The sequence below is a fragment of the Ictalurus furcatus genome, chromosome 5 (assembly GCF_023375685.1).
Source record: "Ictalurus furcatus strain D&B chromosome 5, Billie_1.0, whole genome shotgun sequence".
NCBI classification, from domain to species: domain Eukaryota; kingdom Metazoa; phylum Chordata; class Actinopteri; order Siluriformes; family Ictaluridae; genus Ictalurus; species Ictalurus furcatus.
The window spans coordinates 10170868-10192039 of record NC_071259.1 but is presented as its reverse complement, the minus strand read 5'-3'; the positions used below and the strand labels follow the sequence as shown (position 1 = coordinate 10192039).

Below are 21172 nucleotides of genomic sequence, written 5' to 3'. Positions count from 1 at the left end.
ACCAACAATAACTTAACTTTGGTGTAACCTCAAGTAACCTTTGACTATTTCTATTCAGCCTAATTTTCAAAAAGTGTAACAGACCGTACACAAGCCTCTATGTAGCCAATATGTCATGAAATATCCAACAAACAGTGATTCAAAACAGCCTACACTGAACTCTAGTCCACTTGGACAGGAAACAGCCAGAGTTTAGATCAGCTTCACAAAAGCTTGATTAAGTTCAACTTATTTAAAGATATAAAACAGAGATAGTAATCCTGGCAAGAGAAGCACGTCTTGATGGGAAGTGATAAACACACTTCTCACTTGAGCTGCATCTGGTCTTGTACTCCAAATGAAACAGACACATATGCATATACACATGTGCAAACAGACAAACACACACTGACACACAAGGACACACACAGACCCAGATACTTTCAATGATGCTAATGGCTGGGGAAGAAGTCAAGCAGTGCAGCAGACCAAAATACACACACACACACACACACACACACACACACACACACACTTACATTATCATGAAAAGTGAGGTATTTTCCTGATTTGATCATTTCACTTCTGACTACTTATTATATTATTTTATAATGTAGAGTAAAGCTATTTATAATTCACAAATGATAAACTATCTCGGTTTTTATTAGCCTTGGGAAGTCATGCCCTTTAGCAAATCTTATCACAATCCTAATGTTAATGTGTACACATAATTTATTTCAACCTAGTATGTATAACATGCACATCCAAATAAATGCTTCTACACAATGACCTCAGACTCTTAATTAAATATTACTTTGTCAAAAAATGTTCATGTAGAGCATATAAGCTACGTTTCCATCCAAGGCATGACCTCAGTTTTAACTTAATCCTATGATTTAAAATTAATACCACTTTATTCAATACTAATGCAACACACTAAAGCTAAAGTGGTCCATTAAGGTTTCATTTTTAAACAAAAACCAGCATGGCCCCCTGAAACACAATCAATACTTAGCAAGCATATTGTAAATTCATGTTTTTTGGATTGGATCAGAAGTTAAAGGTTTGAGTAAAATGCCTCTCTGCACATTCCACCCAGTTTAAGTGCACTTAAATTAGCTTTATAAATGTTGGCGGTGGAGGGCTGATGTATATCATTGTGATAGGGGCATGGCGGCTGTAACCGAAAGTTTATACTCCTTGTAAAAAAGGGCTTTGATGATAAACCACCCACATCCCCTTCTGACAGCACTCTTAGGAAAGTAAGGACAACAAAGTGCACAGGTGTGTGACTGCAGTGAACATCACCATGCTTCAGTGAGCTCTCTCTCTCTCACACACAAGGACCTGCCATTGACATAATTATGAATGCAGATATTTAATGCTATGCCTACATCTAAATCTAACCCTAACCTTAATCTCAGTAACTAAAAGGAAACCTTTTGATATTTTTGGTATTCCTGCCGGACGAAACAACAGAAAAGGTCATGCGAGCATAAGGTTTTAACTTTAATGTGAAGCTTCAAAGAACAGCTTACTCAAACAGCTCGTGGAAGTGTTACCAGGTTATTAAACAAAATTCCCACCTCAACTACAACTCAATAACCATACACAAAAACATTGAAACTAGTCCGAAATGTCTGGGAATAGTAAAGGGACACATTTTTCTTCTTTTCTCATTCGGTTTGGAGGAAACAAGTTAACAAATGTTGTGAATGTCTGATTTTTAGTATATATTTCAATACAGAGAATCTGGCAACCCTGCTTATAGATCACAAAAGAGCAAGTTGTGCTACATATCTCTGTGGTGCACTCAACAAAAAAATAATTTTTAAAATCTTTAAAATATTATAAAACCTGTATGTTTGTTGAGCACGTTTTCTCATTCTTAAATTATTGTTCTTTATCATTATTAAAGGAAAAAGTTCTCACAAACTCACGAGGGCATATATAATGAAATGCCACTTAAATGATCCCGTTTTGACGCATAACTGCACTGTAGATGCGTCCCAGCTTTATAATAGATTTTGATAGCATGTACAGCAAACTTTTCTGATCTTTCTGGAATGTAACCCAAAAACTAAAGTAAATCTGGCTGTTGTCAACTGTAGCTTAGGAAAGACGATGTTGTTTTAAAACATAGTTAGCTTGATTACTCAGTCATGTTAGGCAGAAGATAGAAAGCTTTCCAAAATGCTCTACAGGGTATAGGAATTTAAAAAAGTTATGCTCTGTAAATGTTCTGTAAATTGAACATAGTGATTTGTATTACATTGCATTACACCCCTAGCACACATTATACTTTCTTACAATTTAAGCAATATTTCAGAGTAAGACTTACTCAGTGATAGATATAGATATACTCAATGTAAATATTATATTTATATTATATTTAACATATTGTATTTCTAACATGTACAAATGTTTTGTGCAAAAGAGTCAAATTAAACTTTTTAACTCTAAGGTTTCAATTGAAAGTAATGTTTTGAGTGAATTACACTTGGCCTTTTCTCTGGGTTTTAGAGACCTATTAGACAGTTAATGGTATCAGAAAAGGGTTCTTTCTGATAGGGAAACAGTCTGGTGGAGGGTGCATACTGTAGAACTCAGTAAATTGTAGACATGTAGCATAATTTAGCTAGATAAGTCAGTGAAGGTACCTCACAAAGTAACATTAAAAATGTGTGTCTGTGTGTTTGTGTGTGTATGTTTCTAATCAATTTCCTCCATCCAAATGAGATTAAGGTAATCTTAGCCTCTGGGCACACACACTTAACCAGATTACCTTGATTTCATATTGTACAGGCCTTGGGGAGGTCGAGTGGATGCAGGCCTGTGGGATGTGCTTTTGGACGCACTTGACAAAGCCATTCCACCGGCTGTAAATGTACAAAAGGAGTTATGGCCGGTGGCCATACTGAGCTGCGGTGTCTCATGCCACATATGTTATTTGTTGTTTTAATTATGCACAAGTTCATCAGTTGTGATGCCCCTGATTTGAATATCGACATTCAGGAAGATTCCTCGGCTCCTATGTGCTCTTCACTGCAATTTTGTCACCCAGTGTTTGGGGTGTATGTGTTTGTGTGTGGTAGTTGTTTCAGTAAATGAAGCAAAGCAGTTCATGTACAAAAATACATTACACACAACCTTGTGTAATACACACTACTCATTATATGTACATGTGCACACACTCATACCTCACTATGCCATAGCCGAGAATGAGAGACCATAAAAGGTTTTGTGTTACAATTCTGTGAATTTAAGATGTTGTGTCATAAAATTTACTCTCAAAAAAATCACAGCAGGTAATATTGAAACTTTATATTTCCTTATACTTTTAAACAATACTAACAATGTTTTTTTTTGTTTTTTTTAAATAGTTAGAACCAAGGTTTCAAATTAAAGTAACAATTTCCAAGTGAATTACACACAGATTAAAACTACTTAACACATTAAAAATATTCATGGATTTTTTTAAAGTAACTAACTCACCCCAACCCAAACACACTCGCGCAATAAACTATTGCTATAATTTCCTTTCTGAATAAATACTTTTCCCTTCCAAATAGTGTATTTTAAATCATACTGTAAAGCAATACTCTGCATCCCTGTGTTTTGCCATTTTGCGGTGCAGTCAAGCCAGTAAAAGTGAAATATGGACTGAATTGGTACAAAAGTGGACGCTTCTCAAAAAAAACAACTCCACCGTTCAATTTTAGTGTCTCAGCCCTTGACGAGTCCAGAGATTGAAATGTCAGCGGGAGTTAATAAAAGCTTGTGATGTTTATTATATGGTACCGGCAGAGGTGTTGTGTTTTAAAGTGGCAGCCATTTGTGCAGACAGGAGAAATGGCAGTGGTTACGAGTGTATAATATTTCTGCAGAATAGGTCAGAAATCATAGAGCACAATACACACAGACAAACTGTCTCTGATTTAATTTGCAAAGCTAATGCCTTTACATGGAGATGTATGGATCATGTTCGGCACTCGATACCCAACACACACTGATAAAATCACACACATACAATACACACAAGTGTTGAGATGAGGATTTTAGGAAAGTATCTTAAAAAGTGAATTAGACGCATACTAACGGTGGAAGGAGATTTACCTCCAAATCTTGGCAAGTGTCCTTGTTTTGAAATTCATAGCCATGGCCTGTGAGTGCGTAATCTGCTTTATGAGATGGAGTATGTCCTCTCTGTCTGTGTTTAGAATTCCACTCACTTAATGCAGTCGTCGCAGTCTATATTCCCTGTGGTCTCCTTAATGGTTCGCTCTGAGATGAAGGCCGGGTATTCGGTATCGCATGGAACCAACATAGTCCGACCATCTCTCTGGGCTAGTTAAGTGGACAGACAAACAGAGAGACAGACCGACAGACAGACAGACAGACAGACCGACAGACAGACAGACAGACAGACAGACAGATAGAGATAGAGAGAGTTAAATTGTTAAAAGTGTTAAAAGAGTGTTAAAAAATATTTCTTGAAGTATCTGCATCTCAGGCAAAGCATCGTGTAAAAGACGCAATATACAGTGCACAGAGACTGACATCTCTTTGCTGCAGGCAAGCAAAAGCATGTTTTTATTTAGATCTGATGCCACCTAGTGCTCTCAAGAGTAACTATACCTTGTTTTCACTATGGTTGACCTTTTTATTCAACATCCATAAATCTACATAAACGCTACAAACAAATACCTCACATATGAGCTGACATTTGAATCAGATTAAACGCTGCTTGTAAACACCTAAATACATAAAGAAATAATTAAGGCTTGCTCTTAAATATATATTTATTTACATAACTTATTTGTCTGTGACCTTCTCAAAAATACGCAGCTTTTACCAGGGACTCTGATTTAATACCCCTCGTAAACAGAATGGAAAAGGATTTAGAGCTTTAAATGTCAGGGTTCCATTTCTTTTTGTCATGTCTTACCCAAAGTGTTTAACTTCACGACAGATTTGAATCCAATTGACAAGTAAATACATAGAGCTGTGGTTCTCAAAACGGGGTCCCGTATTCATAATGTATAACCAGGGGGTGTGACCACCCATTATTTAGTATTGAGTTCTTATATGTAATTAACCTCTTCAATTAGTCAGTTGAATTGAATAGGTTTAATCCAAACCTCATTACTTGAAAAACAAATCAGCCTATAAATAATGTCAAGTTGGACTTAATGTATTCTGTCATTGGAAAGGAATAATAAGCTTCGGTAAATAGCCAGAATATTACATTTGAATAATGAATACATTTGAATAACTGGATTATGTTCATATAAATACATCTGTACGGAGATTGTCAGTGGAATTTATTTTCCAGTTTATGGGATTTCGGGCTGCAAAAACTTTGAGAACCCCTGAGTAGTGGTGTGGGAATGGCACTGATATGCTGAGAATTCATTAGTGATAATGAAATGTGTTTCAAACTGTCAATCAACTGTACTTAGATTTTTTTTTTTATTTGGATGTAACCTACACATGATGAAAAGGGTATTATGGAATCTCGGCTGTTAATCATGCGAAACTGTGCTTAAACGAACGAGAATAACGAGAGAAAGAGAGAGAGAGAAAGCGAGAGAGAGAGAGAGAAGAAGAAATGAGGATTTACGTAATATATAAGGGAGATATGTTTTACGACAGAAACCAATTGAACCAAAGGGAAAATTGGTTTTACTGATGTTTTAATCCTCAGTGGAAGCATGTTTTTGAGTGGCGGGTCATGGGAAGGAAATTGAGAAACACTGTGAAATATGTTATGGCTTAAAATTGTTTCACTGTAAGCATTTTCTTGGCAAAAACATGTCTGCGGTATTATGCAGCAGAAATTGCTTCTTAAAATATACTGCTAAAAATAAAGTGTAGGTTAGCGTAGGTGACCCACAGGTTAGCGTAGTTGACCAGCATTTAGCATTACTGCCCGTTATAGTAAAAGTCCCACGTGAAAAAAAGTGAAGGTGCATTTCACCATGTTACACCCTGAAATTGCACTGTGTAATGCAAGTAAACACATGTGACATCATGTGAATAATATGTGTGAATAGCACCTGTGATAGAGAATTATTCATGTGACAAATTCACAGAAAAATTAAACTACATGTAAAAATAAATCAATTGTGAAAAAAACACAATGTGAAAATAAACACACATGCAGTACATATGACCAAAAAAGTGTGCAAAATAAATAAATAAATAAAACACATTTTCACATTAAAGTGAGGACTGTTCTATAAAAGGATCTTTTGGATTTTCCATAAGTAATTCTTTGTACCTACTACTGTGTAACCAAAAAACCTGGCAGACCTTGGGTGAACAGAAAAGACTTGCTTATGGGTCTGGGTTTCTCAAACTGTACTGGACAACTTTAGGGAAAGATTTTTAAAAAATTACACTGATGGTTTCAAAGTTGAAGATCTTTTTAAGAATGAGCACGAACTTAGCTAGGGCAATAATAATTTCACACAATGATACCAGTGAAACAAACCCTGTGCTGTAACATCCACATGCCACCAGCTGTACAAGCTGAACTCCATCAGAAATCTGTGGGCAGAAAAGAAAACAGAAGGTAAGATAATGATTAAAAATAAAAGAAAGTAAGGTAAAATGTTTTATGAAGCCTATTATAATAGTGTGAATCATTATAATTGTGCTTATAATTATTTGTAAGTAGATAGTGATACCTTGTAAGCATTTTTTATTTTTATATTTTATTAAAAATGCCTTATAAAGTTCTAATAATGGGTTATAAATAATTGATAATTGATCATGGTGCATCACAAGTGTCATTCATCATAATGCCTGTATTACATAATTATAAATCAACAGTAAAATTTATCAACAATTATAAGCATTGAAAATGTCATCATTGTTAATAGGGCTTTACTGCATATAATAAGGAATAATGATTATTTATTTGAATTAATAATGCATATTTACATTTTAAGTCTTTTTATAATGAATAAATAGTACAGTTGCTTTCTAAGTGATTATTAGGATTCCTCCGTCAGTAGAAAACCTATTGTTAGTGTTAGTATTCTTCTTCTTCTTCCTCTAATTATTATTATTATTATTATTATTATTATTATTATTATTATTCTCCTCATCTCCCTAAAGTGCCCAAAATTTGGCACATTGATACTACAGGCCACAAGTAACTCCCACACCATAAATAGCCCACATGAGCCCATAGGTGGTGCTACAAGCCACACCCAAATTCTACATGATTTTCCCTCCACCCCATAAGTCCAAAATGTCTGAAAATTGGTATACATGCCTTATTTCTCATGGGGAACAAAAAAACCATTGGGACCCATAAAGTCCGCCATGATAGATTTTCCAGTAAATTAAAAATTTGTCCAAAAATCTTCTCCTCATGAACCACAGGTCAGGTTGAACTGTGGTACATATGTGTGGGATACACGTCTTTCTATAGGCAATAAGGAATCAAATAAAAATTGTCCAAACTTATTACATATTGGTGAATTGACAACTGTTGCACAGATTTCTTGCGTCCATAACTCAGTGGGACATTAACCTATGGACTTGATCTGTGCCACAAAGAGGACAGTACAGTATGTTACCATGTGAGATGACAACCTCATATCTAAAAAAATAATGACATTAAAAGGAATAATAATTTATTGCAAATGCTAAAATAATGCTTTACACATCCGCTAGTCATAAAACGGATACTCAGTTTCAATCATCAGTTCATATGAAGACTCTTGACAATCTGAAAAATGGGTGAACGTAAGATGAAAAATAGATTTACTGTGAATATCTGAAATATGCATGCTTGGCAGGAGCAGATTTAGTGATTTGGGGGCCCTAGGCAAAATATAGGAATGTGGCCCTCATTTCAGTGTTTTAACATCGATATTTAAATTTTCAGCATATGTTTTACCATTAATAGCAATAATCAGGGGTGGACTGCAACCAAAAAATGGCCATAGACTTTCTCGCCCAGAGCAGACCACCACACCTGGTCCACAACAACCCACATCATAACACACCGGCTCATTGATGTTTAGACCTATTTTTAATACCAGTTACTAGCATAAAAATACAACACAATACAGAAACATAAATGCTATTTAAACATTTATTTGAAGTAGCACTGAACAGATATCAAGTCATATTTGTAAAATAAGCAAACAGAAACAGAAGAACAGTGTGACAAAGAATAGTTCTGCATCTGCAGAACTGCAACTTGCCTTCACGCCAAAGGCAAAATCTGTTCATTTAAAAGACTACACAGGCTTTGATAAAAAATAATAATAATAATAATAATAAATTAAAAAATTTTTTTTTTGCTTTCCTCCTGCAAAATGATAATGATTTATGAATATGGGCTTCATACAAAGTGTCACTGAAAGTATTTTTCGTTCCTCTTTTCTTTATTCTTTATATTGAATATGGCAATAATTCCATTAAAATATCCACATATACAGCTACATGTAATCTTTTTCATATTTATATTCCATTTTTTTGTGGAATATAATTGTGCTTTTAATGAATGAGTAATAGTATCCCAAACTCAAATAATAATCCAATAAAAGTATAAAACTCCCTTGACTTACCATAATTAATTCAAATACCTAAAAACATGATATTTCCACACTCTATTTGGGTTATTTTTCACCCAACAGCTGGGTAAATATAGGACAGAACACATTTTGGGATAAACTAACCAATCAAGTTGGGTTGTTAATTTTAACCCAAAGGATGGTTTCATTTTTACAAAAAAAAAAAAAGAAGCAGCTGGGTTCATTTTATTTCATAAATGGGTTAATATTTTCAGGGTTATTTTTACCCTTTGAAAATATCAAATATACCAGATTATACACAAATATGTCAACAAGGTATCTCCTTTATTTATACACAAGAAGGTGTTCAGAAATGTATTGCTAGCGCTGCTAAAGTGGTGTTTATATATAGACTTAAATTACTTAAATAAGACATATATTTAAGATGAAAACATCAGATTTTGAGACGTTTAAAACATCCAAAAAACTGAGAAACCAACTTACAATTCCGTGGGCATTAAGCCAAAGCTAACGAAGATAGCAGTGCATTTAATGTCATGTAAACTGGACTGTTATCGCACATTTTGTCTTTTTCTAGTGTACAGTAATGGTTATTATGGATAAATATATTGATATGAACCTTGTTTCTCCAAGTAAATCTAACAGTATATCTGTGTGAAAACCGCTATCTCCACCTGTGGCGAATTCAAACAGTCCGCGGTGAGTTGATGTGACCCAAGGAGCTGGGCTGATGTTTTGGGCTGGGAGAGGGGTGCATTGATTCAACTGTCACTGAAAATGACCCAGACACTAACCCAGCGGTTGGGTTACACAAAAATACCCCAAAACAAGACCAAGAAAATAACCCAAACGTTTGGGTAGAACAAATAACCGAGCATTTTTAGAGTATATATATTGAATAATATAATCGTGTCTGTGTACAGGCTTTGTCTTTTTGTTTAAGCCATAAATAGAACTTTACAACAACAACTCATAGCTGGAAACAAAATTATCACTTTCAGCACATCAGTCTGGCCATGAGTAACCTCAACAAAGGTAGCAAGTTCAAAGCGGCATCCCAGGATTCCCCTGGCTTTCTCCATTAGGTTTTTGGTAATTTGTGATGTTTTGGAAAAAATCAACTGAACAAAAGCAGATGAATCAGAGGTTACTTACATGATGAGCTCGGTCAGCAGCCATTTAACAGTCGCGAGGAAGGCAAAGTATGGCTGTCAGGAAGAGGAAAGCCATCAATCACAAATAAACAGATGACAGTAAACAACAAGTGTCGGGCTCATGTGGTCGGGTGCACACGTAGAAACGCAGTAAATAAAGAGAAGTGATTAGGACTAGGGTGCAAGACATGAGAAGATCACACACACACACACACAAACACACACACTGGAGAAGACTGCATAGATATGGTTCCTCTTCATCACTGTGTGGCTAGACCACCCAAGAATGAGAGGACATGAAACAAAAGAGAGGAAGAAGAGAGGTTGAATCAAGCAAGGAAAAGAGAAGATGTTGCACATTCACACAGACATAACTTAATAGCAGTTCACAGTTATTGTTGCGCTTTGTATCAGTGCCTCTTTTATGCTCACATCAAACAGACGGCTTGAACTGTCACTGCTCTCTGCGTAGATCCTGCAGATGGCCTGATAGTCATACAGAGTCACCCTAACAGAGAGAAAATGAAACACACACACACACACTTTTTCAATGTTACATTATGAGGTATCTCTCATTGACTTATCTAAATGATGCTACACTTCTACAATTTCTACCGGGTTCTAGAGTATGCACCCTGCACCAGAGTGTTTCCCTATCAGAAAGAACCCTTTTCAAGAAATTAGAACCATTAACTCTCTGTCTCTAAAACCCAGAAAAATGGTCCTTAACCTTTTAACATGTTAAGCTATGTTTAGGCCATCTGTAATTAACTCAAAAAATTCACTTTCATTTGAGACCTTGGAGTTACAAAGTTTTATTCAACTTTGAAGTTTTAAGGACATGAGTATTAAGAAAGGAAAAATGCATACTGAAATGTGCCAACATTCCACATTTCAAGCTTTCAATGTGGTCATTAATAATTAACCAAAGTTTGTACAGCTTTACTGAAGAGAAATTCAAGTCATTTTCTAGCACAGTATCACAGTTGCCATAAATTGTAGGGTTTGTACAAAAAGTAATAGTTCTAAATGAGTTGAATAATATTATGAATACCTTGAAAAAAATGCTAATTAGTTAACATTATTTATTTAAAAAAACAAAAAACAAAACAATAGTATTTAATAATGTCTATTTGGAAAATAATGGCTATAATTTGGAATAATATAATATATGGAAAAATCAAATGTTTTTCACTTTAAAATTAATACATTTTTAAGCACCCAGATTAATGTCTACAGTATCTTCACTTCTAATAACTAATATTCTTGCTGTTCTGTGAATATCCTCATCTGTTAAATCCATAAATGGAATTTTTTTCTGACAATATTTCATGTGTCCAACAACTGGCCAGTGCGCTGTAACATGAAAATCAGCTCTGCAGTCCCCAAAACACAGAGAAATCCTGTGTAGAGGACAAACTCAAGGTGAGATGTCTAGACTTGATTTCACTCTCACAATGATGGTGATTCCATAATATGAAAGGTGCTGTTGGAAAATGCACGCAGCTAAGGAAATGTGCTGTGTGTGGAAGCATAATAGATGATGTTGTGTGCAGTAGGTGGAGGATATCTTTCATAACCCGGGCCTCTAGGCTAGGAAAGGCTGAGCTGCCTGTGTGTGCATGAGTGTGCGTAGGTGTGTTTAAAAGTGTGTCAGGTGTTTGTGTGTATCTTTGTTTCTGTCTGAACTTTAATATGCATGTCTGACTGCATTTTTGAGACTGCGGTTCCATCTGTGAGAAATGTATGAGCACATCTGATGCATGTGACTGACAGGGCAGGTGTGTGGGGGGGATTTGGTCGGCTTTGAGGCATACAAACCTGTGTGTGTGATCACTGTCTGGGCTGCTAGCAGATGGAGTTTGACACCGCCCCACACACAGCCCGAGGACTGGTTCGACCTAGAGCAACCACCACTGGAGATGCACAACCGTGACATAGCGTGCAGATGAGATTATGGCTAATCCCTCAGAACTGATGGGATTAACAACCTCGCTCGGCTTTAGGCACGCTGGGAGATGTGAGGCACACGTTGCTGGAAGTTATTATCTGTTGCCTTGACTATTCCGCTTTTATCTTTTAATTATATAGACATTTTGGTAACACTATATTTTTAAGGAAAAACATACAAGTAGTAATATGCCCTGCGATGGACTGGCACCCTGTCCAGGGTGTACCCCGCCTTGTGCCCGATGTTCCCTGGGATAGGCTCCAGGTTCCCCCGCGACCCTGAAGAAGGAGTAAGCGGTAGAAGATGGATGGATGGATGGATGGATACAAGTAGTAAATGGCAGTATCATTAATTATCGATAATTATCGGTATAGTTAAATGGAGATCTGTTATGTGAATTTGCATTATTAGTTGTGATAATGCGCTATAATCACTATTAAAACCTTGTTGTTCAAACTACTGAGCATGAAACAACTTAATTGTTATACCTGTAGGTTCCAGGTTCTAACAAATAACAAAACCATAATTAACTCCTTATGTGTTCCCCTATTTTTCTATTTGCTAAGTATCATAGTTGTGGGGGCACAGTGGCTAAGTGGTTAATGCGTTTGCCTCACACCTCCACAGCCTTGTGTGTGCGGAGCTTGCATATTCAGGGGTTGCATGTTCAGGGTTTCCTCTGGTTTCCTCCCCCAGTCCAAAGACATGCATTGTAGGCTTATTGGCATGTCCAAAAGTGTCCGTAATGTATGAATGTGTGCGTGATTGTGCCCTACAATGGATTGGTTCCGCATGCTCCAGGTTCCCCATGACCCAATAAGGATAAGCGGTACAGAAAATGGATGGATAGTTTATTGTACATTTAATGGCATATTACTGATTAGATGAAGAAACTAACAAATAAAGTAATTCTAATATATGAAAATGAATAAGTTGCATCATTACTTTCAGATATCCATCCATCCATTTTCTGTACCACTTATCCTACACAGGGTTGCGGGGAGCCTGAAGACTATCCCAGGGGACTCGGGGCACAAAGTGGGCCCTTTCAGATATCTGATTGTGTTAAATAATGTGTACAGTATAATGTTTTCCATGACTATAAATGTAAATAAAAAGCAATAAAGTATGAGTACATGTATAAGGCAGCACACTGTGCACTGCAAAAGTATTCACCACCTTGAAGATTTCCACATATTGTAACATTCTCTGGATAATGCCCTCCTTTCCTACTCACTGATTTTTGCTCAATCTCCTCTAGGCAGAGCTGCGGTTGTTTCTTAATACTTTTCCAGAACTTTGTTCCAGACTTGTTTTGATTGCTCCTTGGTCTTCATGACACTGTTTATGTATGTTTTCTAACAAAGTCTGGGAACTTACAAGAACAGGTGTATTGATATTGAGCTAATGCATCACTTCAATTACACACAAGTCAACTCCAACTGACTGTATGAATTCTTATGGCAAATGCACTGAAAAAAGCTCATTCAGTGTACTTAATTCAAATGCGCACATCGGTTACATGTGATTGAATTGGCTAAGGTCCAAACCAAGGTTGCTGGCATTCCGCAACTGGGACATTACCACTGCACTATTCTACCACACACATTTTAATCATGTCAATTTAAATACTATAGTTAAAGTACCAAACATGCCCACAAGATTTCATAATGTAATTGGTTGATGTTAATATTAAGTAAATTGATCACACTCACGTTACATAATTCAATCTAATTAATCAGAAAGTTGTTTAAATTAAGTTTAGCATAAGCAATGAAATCATGTTTTCATGAGAAACGTAATATTGTTTGTAAACCATAAGTAATATTTTTTCTTAATCTAACCGACCACGTATTATTATTTTTTTTAGTGTGGTTGCACTAGAACTAATTTTCACTTCAATGGGGGTAAATACTTATGCAGTCACCAACTTTACATTATTATTGGTTACTAATTTTGCCAACTATATTGATTTAAATTCCCACCTTAATATTATGGGCTATTGTGTTTAGATGTGTGTCATATAATCCTAATTAAATCCATTTCAGTTCCCGGCTATAACATGACAAAATATGGGAAAGATCAAGGGGGTGAATACTTACAGTATGCAAGGCAGTTAATGATTGTTTACATTTTCATATAGATTGATATTTGCTTTTGTATGCATTTTTCTAAACTCTAATACACATATTGTAATCAATATGTGTGTGTGAGAATCAAAACAAGACAAAAAAAAAATGCATAAATGAATCAGTGTGCAGATCCAGCATAAGCCAAAACATATTTTTCACTCTTACATATCTGTCTGTTGAGAAGAGCATCTATATATCTCCATATATTTTCTCTACTGAGGGATATGCTATGTACGGAAGTGTGTAGTCATGTGTGTGTGTTTGTGTGTGTGTGGTGGATTTGGTCTGTGTTTTAGGCTGAGGGCAAGGGCACACATCCTGCCACATGAGTGTAAAGCTATGCATGGAAAACCCTGCAACATCAAGTTCCATCTACCCTCCTTCTCCCCTGCCTCCTCCTCCTCCTCACATTCCACACTTAATCATAGCTAATCGTGTCACTGCCATCGCTCACGGCTATTCCCATCCCACAGCACACTTCAGAGGCCCCACTCTCCAGATGTCTGATTGTGTTACAGAAAGGAAATGTGTATGTTTTGCACGTGTATTTGAGTGTGTGTGTGTGTGTGTGTGTGTGTGTTATAAAGGGGCGGATGATGGCAACAGCAGTCAGTATATAATTTGAATGCATGGCTGATTTAGGAAATGGTAAAGAGGTCAATATTAATTTATTCACTACATGCTTTTCAATCTATTTTAACAATCGATTTGAGGCAGTTCAAGTTATATTTACATTTACAATTTAACTAATATCTTTCTCTCTCTTTCTCTCTCTCTTACCCTGTGTGTGGGTGCCTCTACGTGTACATGTGTTTTCCAAATTCCATATATTTCCTAATTTATTATTTCCTAAGAATAAATCCTGGCCCAAATATTAAATGCTCTTCTCTCTGTTTTTTTTTTTTTTTTTTTTTTTTTTTTTTTTTTGTAGGTCCCCTTAATATCTTTTGAAAATCTACCCTCATTTCCTCTCCTCTCCAATAATCACATCAAAATATTTGATGGAGTATATGAACAAAAAAATAACTATTGATTTGTTTATTTTTCCATGATTTTCTCCCTCATTTAGTTTTGGCCAACAGTTAGGTCTCCCCTATCATACAACAGCTACCAATCCGGGAGGGTGAAGGCTACCATGTGCTTCCCCCGAGACATGTGAAGCCAGCTGACCGCATCTTTTTTTCGATCAGCTGCTAATGCTGCAACACATTCGGAGGAAAGCGCTATATACCTTCCACATGCATGAGCTCACAGACACCCATGATTGGCTCGTGTCACTGTGATTGACAGGGGTAGAGAGTATTCCATCCCTCCGAACAAGAGAGGACTTCTGGCCATGGATGGCTGTGGCATCATTGTGATTTGAAGTCGAGACCTCCAGATGACAGGGCGAACTCTACTTGGTAACCAAAAATTTAATTTAGATTACTTTTACTCTGTTGCCTTTGTTACTATATTAGGCCATGCACTTTATGGGAGCTAGAGCCAGTGAATTAACTTATTAACAATATTCACAGTTATTATAAATAATGTGTCAGAAGAACAAAGACTTATTTGGATTGTTTGGTCATTTAGACCACTAACTTATTTGTGAAATGTGTTGCAAAATTTTTTTTTAATAAACAAATAAATAAACAAACAAACAAACAAACAAACAAATAAATAATCTACATTAATAAAAAGAAGAGTAAATAAAATTAACACTAGCATTTTAGACACCACAGTTTTTTTGTTTATGTTTTGATTATATTATATTATATTCTTTTACACATTCTGTTTTGGTAAGCTCTCTGTTGACTCTACTGGTTCAACAATTTTCTTATTTAAAAAAAATAATTTAGTTCATGCATAATCACACATGGGACACATGTTTCCACATTTCAATACATAATTGGAATCATTAAGGACTTGTTCTTCACAATTACACTTTCAGGAAGTATCATCATATGCATTCCGCTGCTATGACAAAAATCAATTATGGTTAGGCAGGAGATATATTTTGTCATACAGTTCCTTTTTCATTTTAAACATGCTCTGAGAGACTGCATTACTTAGAACCATTTTTGAATAAAATTAACCTATACTTACAAATGCTTAGTGAATATGAATTAGTATATTTTCTCACCTTTTAAAAGAACCCATGGATAGTAGTTTGCTCATGACGGCACCCTCTGCGACCCCAAAGAAAACACCTGTCTGAGAGAGAGAGAGTGATTGAAAGTAAGAAACAAGAGCAATTAAATCAGACAAGTAGCAGAAGAATAATTTAAAACAAACACTGAGCAATGTGGAGTATGAAAATAGGACGCAGTGAACACACAGAGCAGAGACAAGATCCTCAGCGACATGTATACAGAAAAAGGTCAGGGGGCACATGAAAGCATGTGTGTGAGTGTGTGTGTGTATATATGTGTTTGATCGGGTAGGGGGAGTTGGTTGGTGGGTGAGTTGGTTGGTAGAGGTGGGGGGATGGGGGATGGTGTAACACATGCAAAGTCAACAATGTAAAAAAACATGTAAATGTGCTAAAGGATTGCATAACAGAAGAAGGATTCATCCTGCTATGCATGTGACTCACACATACAACAATAATATCTAGTAGTAATAATATCTACTGTGTAATTTTAGATTGGGCACGATGAAACAAAGCAGAAAGGAAAAAGTGTGTCCTCTGTCCTATTTCCAAAATAATTATGGATACAATATTTGTATACAATACAATATAATTAAAAATTAAAATCTAATTAAGGAACAAAGATATACAGTAAAGACCATGCTACGTGAATATTGCATTTTAAAAAATGACATAACAGTTATTTCACTTATATAAAATGTAATTTTTTAAAGTGTATAAAGTGTAAACAATATACTTAACAATACATAATAAGCTCTCCAGACAAAAAGAGTTCCATGTGCCATTTCTTTTCTAAGATTTGATTATACCACCCATTATCTTAACATCGCCAGCCCTGCCAGGTACAGTATGTGAAAGTGTCATCCTGGCAGCTTTAGCCCACTCTTTCACCGACTAGGTGCACAATTCAGCTAGAGTTTTGACCTATTTTGGTGTTCCACCTACTATTCCAAATAATCCCACAAGTCTTCAGAAAATTTAGGTCTGGTGATTTTGTAGGTGAATCAAAGTGTCCTGTGTTCCTTCATGCTTGTTGAACAAATCACACACAGAGTTGGCCTCTTCAGCATGAACCAGAAAACAACCTCACAGTCTGGCCAAATATGCATGACAGTAAAGATAAAATACATTTTAAATATAGATTAAGTGCACTTTGCAATAATCTATATGCATGATGCAGCCAAATAACTTAAAACATTAATAAAACTTATCCACCCCACACAATTTTTGACAGTTTCACCCATTATAACAATACTTCCACTGGAATGCAATCTTTAAAATTTATATCCGTTAAATATTTATATATATAAAAAAAGTACTTTAATTACAGGTATCTTACTATTTTTAGATTAATCTACTTAATATCACTTGCTTAAAATATCTGTTTGCATTCGTTATTGATTATGAAAAATGTCTATTTTAGTATATTTTTTCACTCAACCCTGTTACCTGAACAAAGTCACCCCTACAAAATATTTGGAATATTCTACTGAGAAGGAAGCTGCACCATCCACATTTTTGAATGATCACAGTTAAAAATTAAGTTCTCATTCTTTTTTTTCTTTCTGTTTATAGATATTATGATATTGAATGAAAAGACCACTTTGAACATACAACCTTGTTTCCTAAATTATAGATTGAAAGTAAATTATAAAATAAATATTAGAACATTAGGATGTCTAATGTCCATGTGCTATTAGCATGAATGCTAGTTAATCACATTTTGTTAACTAACCATTGTCAGCCGTCAGTCAGCAGAGATATCTGCAGTTGCAGGTAAATGTTTTATTAAAAAAACAGCAGGCAAAAAGATCCAAAACAATACACACACATTTGGTCAAAAAACAGAAAGGTCAGGCAATGAACAAACAGACTTGGGTAGAAAAAAAACAGATTCTAAAAACCAGAGAACAAACAAGATCAAAAGCAGAATGTCATGCACAGGAATAGCAAGGCTTGGTATGTCAGCAGTGAAACACAGGGCGATAATTCACATCATGAGTCTGTTCCTGACTGGGTTTTATAGTTAGTGAGTGAGTGAGTGAGTCAGTGTGTGTGTGTGCGTGTGCATGCGCGCACGCGTGAACATGTGTGATTGAGTCCAGGTACAGTCAGTCAATAATCAGGTGACATGGAGCGTGTGTATTGGGAGGTGTAGTCCATGGAGGCCATGTTTATAGGACTCGATGCATTCTGTGAATAAGAGTTCAATGCCGATTCCAGCATTGACATGACAGTAGCAAAGAAACAATTACATGTAAAAATGACATGTTTCATTTGTAAGAGTTAATAGAGGGCTAAATGACACCAAAATCATGGAATCATCCAATCAATGATCCCTTTTGTATTTTTTTTTTTTTTTTTTTTTGTCTGGGTACCTTATTATCACAAAAAAATAATACACTAATTCCATGAAAGTCATACCATAGAGGAGTCCTCTGCCACTAGGATAAAGCCGTTGTTGTCTATGAGGTAGCAATTTATATCCTGAAGAGAAAAATAGAGTCAAGAAAGAAGAAAAGTTGAAGAAATATAAAATGCAGATACTGCAGTAGCGTTGAATATAACTGTGTCATGACAATGTTAGTTGCTAAAGTATAAACATAAAACCTATATATAGTGGGGTCCAAAAGGCTTTAGATCTTTGAAATATTTAAACAGTGAAAGTACAATGGTGCTTTAAAGTTTGTGAATTTTCTATTAAATTTTTTACTAAAATTATGTTTTATTTCTATTTCGGAATAAATATGAGCTAAAACATCATCAAAGTCCTAAAAGTAGATAAAGAAAACCAATTTGAACAAATGAGACAAAATATTATACTTGGTCATTTATTTATTGAGGAAAATAATCCAATATTATATATCTGTGAGTGGCAAAAGTATGTGAACCTTTGCTTTCAGTGTCTGCTGTGACCGCCTTGTGCAGCAATAACTGCACTAAATGTTTCTGGAAACTGTTGATTGTCTGGGTTATGCATGTAACCCTGTTAATTAAGAAGGGAACGAGACATTGCATGAGCTTCACACTGTGGGAGGCACCCTCACGTAGACGGTCTTGGCGAACTCTCGTTAGAAATTGTGGGAGCAGAGCAATCGTACAGACATGACCTCAGCCACGTGTGTACTATGGTGTCCAGCCTGAATGGTGCGGGAGGAGTGAAGGTGAACCACAGACGTTGTCTCCTCGGAGGAGAACACATCCACTTCCGCTTGGCCGAAACCCCACCATATGGTCTCCACTAATGGAGCCTCCAATCCCTAGGCCTCCGCCCCTGCCTCAATAGGATGTCTGCCCCCACATTCTGGTTGACCAAAACTTTCCCTCTGCTCAGAGAAGAATTAGTTGCTCCTGCCTGAACAGGGGGCACGAACGTAACCCTCCCTGGTGGTTGATATACGAGACCACCGCTGTATTGTCTGTCACAACTAACACATGGTGACCACTCAACTGAGGAAGAAAGAATTTCAGTGCTAGGAATATGGCCAGCATTTCTCTGTGATTTATATGCCACGCTAGATGAGGGCTGCTCCAGAGACCGTGAGCTTGATCGCCGTCTAAGACCGCATCCCAGTCCATGAGGGAGGTGTCTGTCATTACCATCTTGTGATGAGGAGATGCCCCCCAAGTGTGACATGAGGCTAGAAACCAGAGAAACCTCCAAATTCTCAGAGCACGTAGGCATTGTCATGTGACACTGTAGGGAAATTTACAGTTAAAGACATAACGACCAGATATGATGAATGAATGCCAGGAGTCAAGAGATGCAATCAAATTAAGAAAATTCTATTGAATAATAGTTTGCAGTTTCATCAGCAGAAGTCAGCTTCACACTTATCAGGAGTTCGTAGGCCGCTCTGCGTACAAAGTCATTACAGCAATAATTATACTCTCACACAATCATTAAGCTAGTCATCACATCATGTTGAATAATTCTGATTGGTTAAGGCATAGACAAACTTAGAAAATGTCCACATATGTGCTGTGAGTCAGAAGAACATCACCATTGATTATCTGTTGTCTCATCATATGGTCAGTTCACCTCCCCTGTGTGCCAGCTGTTCACCTCCGAACGTCCTGTGACAGACACACAGCTGCTTCAAGGTTGGATTTAGTCAAGCTATAGCTCTGACCAGGAAACTTTCCCAAAACAAACTGATTAGATATACTTTCTCTCAGTAAGAAGTTCAGACAATATTCATCATTATTCTCTAGTGATAGAAGATAAAAAGTAAATGTTTTATGACCTAGGCTGTCCGAGTCAGCTAGAAGAGTAAATTTAGGTTTTTAACAGGTGTTAGGTGCTTTTTGGATGAAACCACAGACGTTTCAGCCACAACTGAAACAGTCTAATGTGCAATAGGCCCAATGGTATGATGTTGGCTGCTACTGACATAAGCCCCAACAGTCTCTTGTAGAGACTGGAGGGGATGCCCAGACACAGCTTTATCTTGCTCAATGTTGATATGATTGACCCTACGCGTGTTGGGTATAGATACACACTTATCATAATAGAATCGCATATAACCCCTAGAAATGTCATCCTCTGCACTGGAGAAAGCATGCTTAGCTTGGGGTTCAACCTGAGCCCCAAGCTCCTCATGTGGGCGAGAACAGCATTTCAATGTTGAATTGCCAACTCCCTGGATCTCACTAGAATTAACCAGTCGTCCAGAGCAGCATCCATGCACTTTGTGAAGGTGCGAGGGGATAAAGCTAGACCAAAGGGAGAAACCGGTTATTGGTACACATTGCCTCCAAACACAAACTTCAGGAACTTCCTGTCACTGGGCAATGTGTCTATGTAGAAATATGCGTCTTTAAGATCCATCATCACAAACCAGTCCTCAAACTGAATCTCCATCCATCCATCCATCCATCCATCCATCCATCCTCAACCGTTTATCCGTAATCGGGTCGCGGGGTCAAACTGAATCTGTGGAACAATAAGTTTGAGTACCAACATCTTGAACCTGTATGTCTGAAGAGTATGGTTCATAGCCTTCGGGCATATGGTTCGTACTCTTCGATGGCGTTAACTGTGCCGCCGAACAGGCCAGAAGACTCAACGGGGCGTCCAGCAGGGAGACCAATATGACAGGCTGCTTGCTAAGTCGCCCAGTTCCCTCCACACTGTCAAGTTCATTCAGCAGGTCTGCTTGGTAGGCCTGCAACACTGCCATTGTATGGAGTAATCCACAAGCGAGACCCACTGCTGCATAGGCTTTGCCAACAAACGCTGAGGTGGCCTTACATGGCTTGGA

At 36.8% G+C, this 21172-nt stretch overlaps 1 protein-coding gene across 1 annotated transcript in view; it reads right to left on the bottom strand.

Moving 5' to 3' along the window:
• The window catches only part of cacna2d3a (calcium channel, voltage-dependent, alpha 2/delta subunit 3a), a 418100-nt gene that overhangs the window by 11544 nt on the left and 385384 nt on the right, over window positions 1-21172 (bottom strand). The window contains exons 29-34 of the mRNA XM_053624733.1: window positions 18333-18395; window positions 15900-15970; window positions 10124-10199; window positions 9693-9745; window positions 6476-6531; window positions 4212-4326 (exon numbers count right to left, since the gene is read on the bottom strand). Of these exons, the coding sequence (XP_053480708.1) occupies window positions 4212-4326; window positions 6476-6531; window positions 9693-9745; window positions 10124-10199; window positions 15900-15970; window positions 18333-18395 (434 nt within the window). The remainder of the gene's footprint in view (window positions 1-4211; window positions 4327-6475; window positions 6532-9692; window positions 9746-10123; window positions 10200-15899; window positions 15971-18332; window positions 18396-21172) is intronic.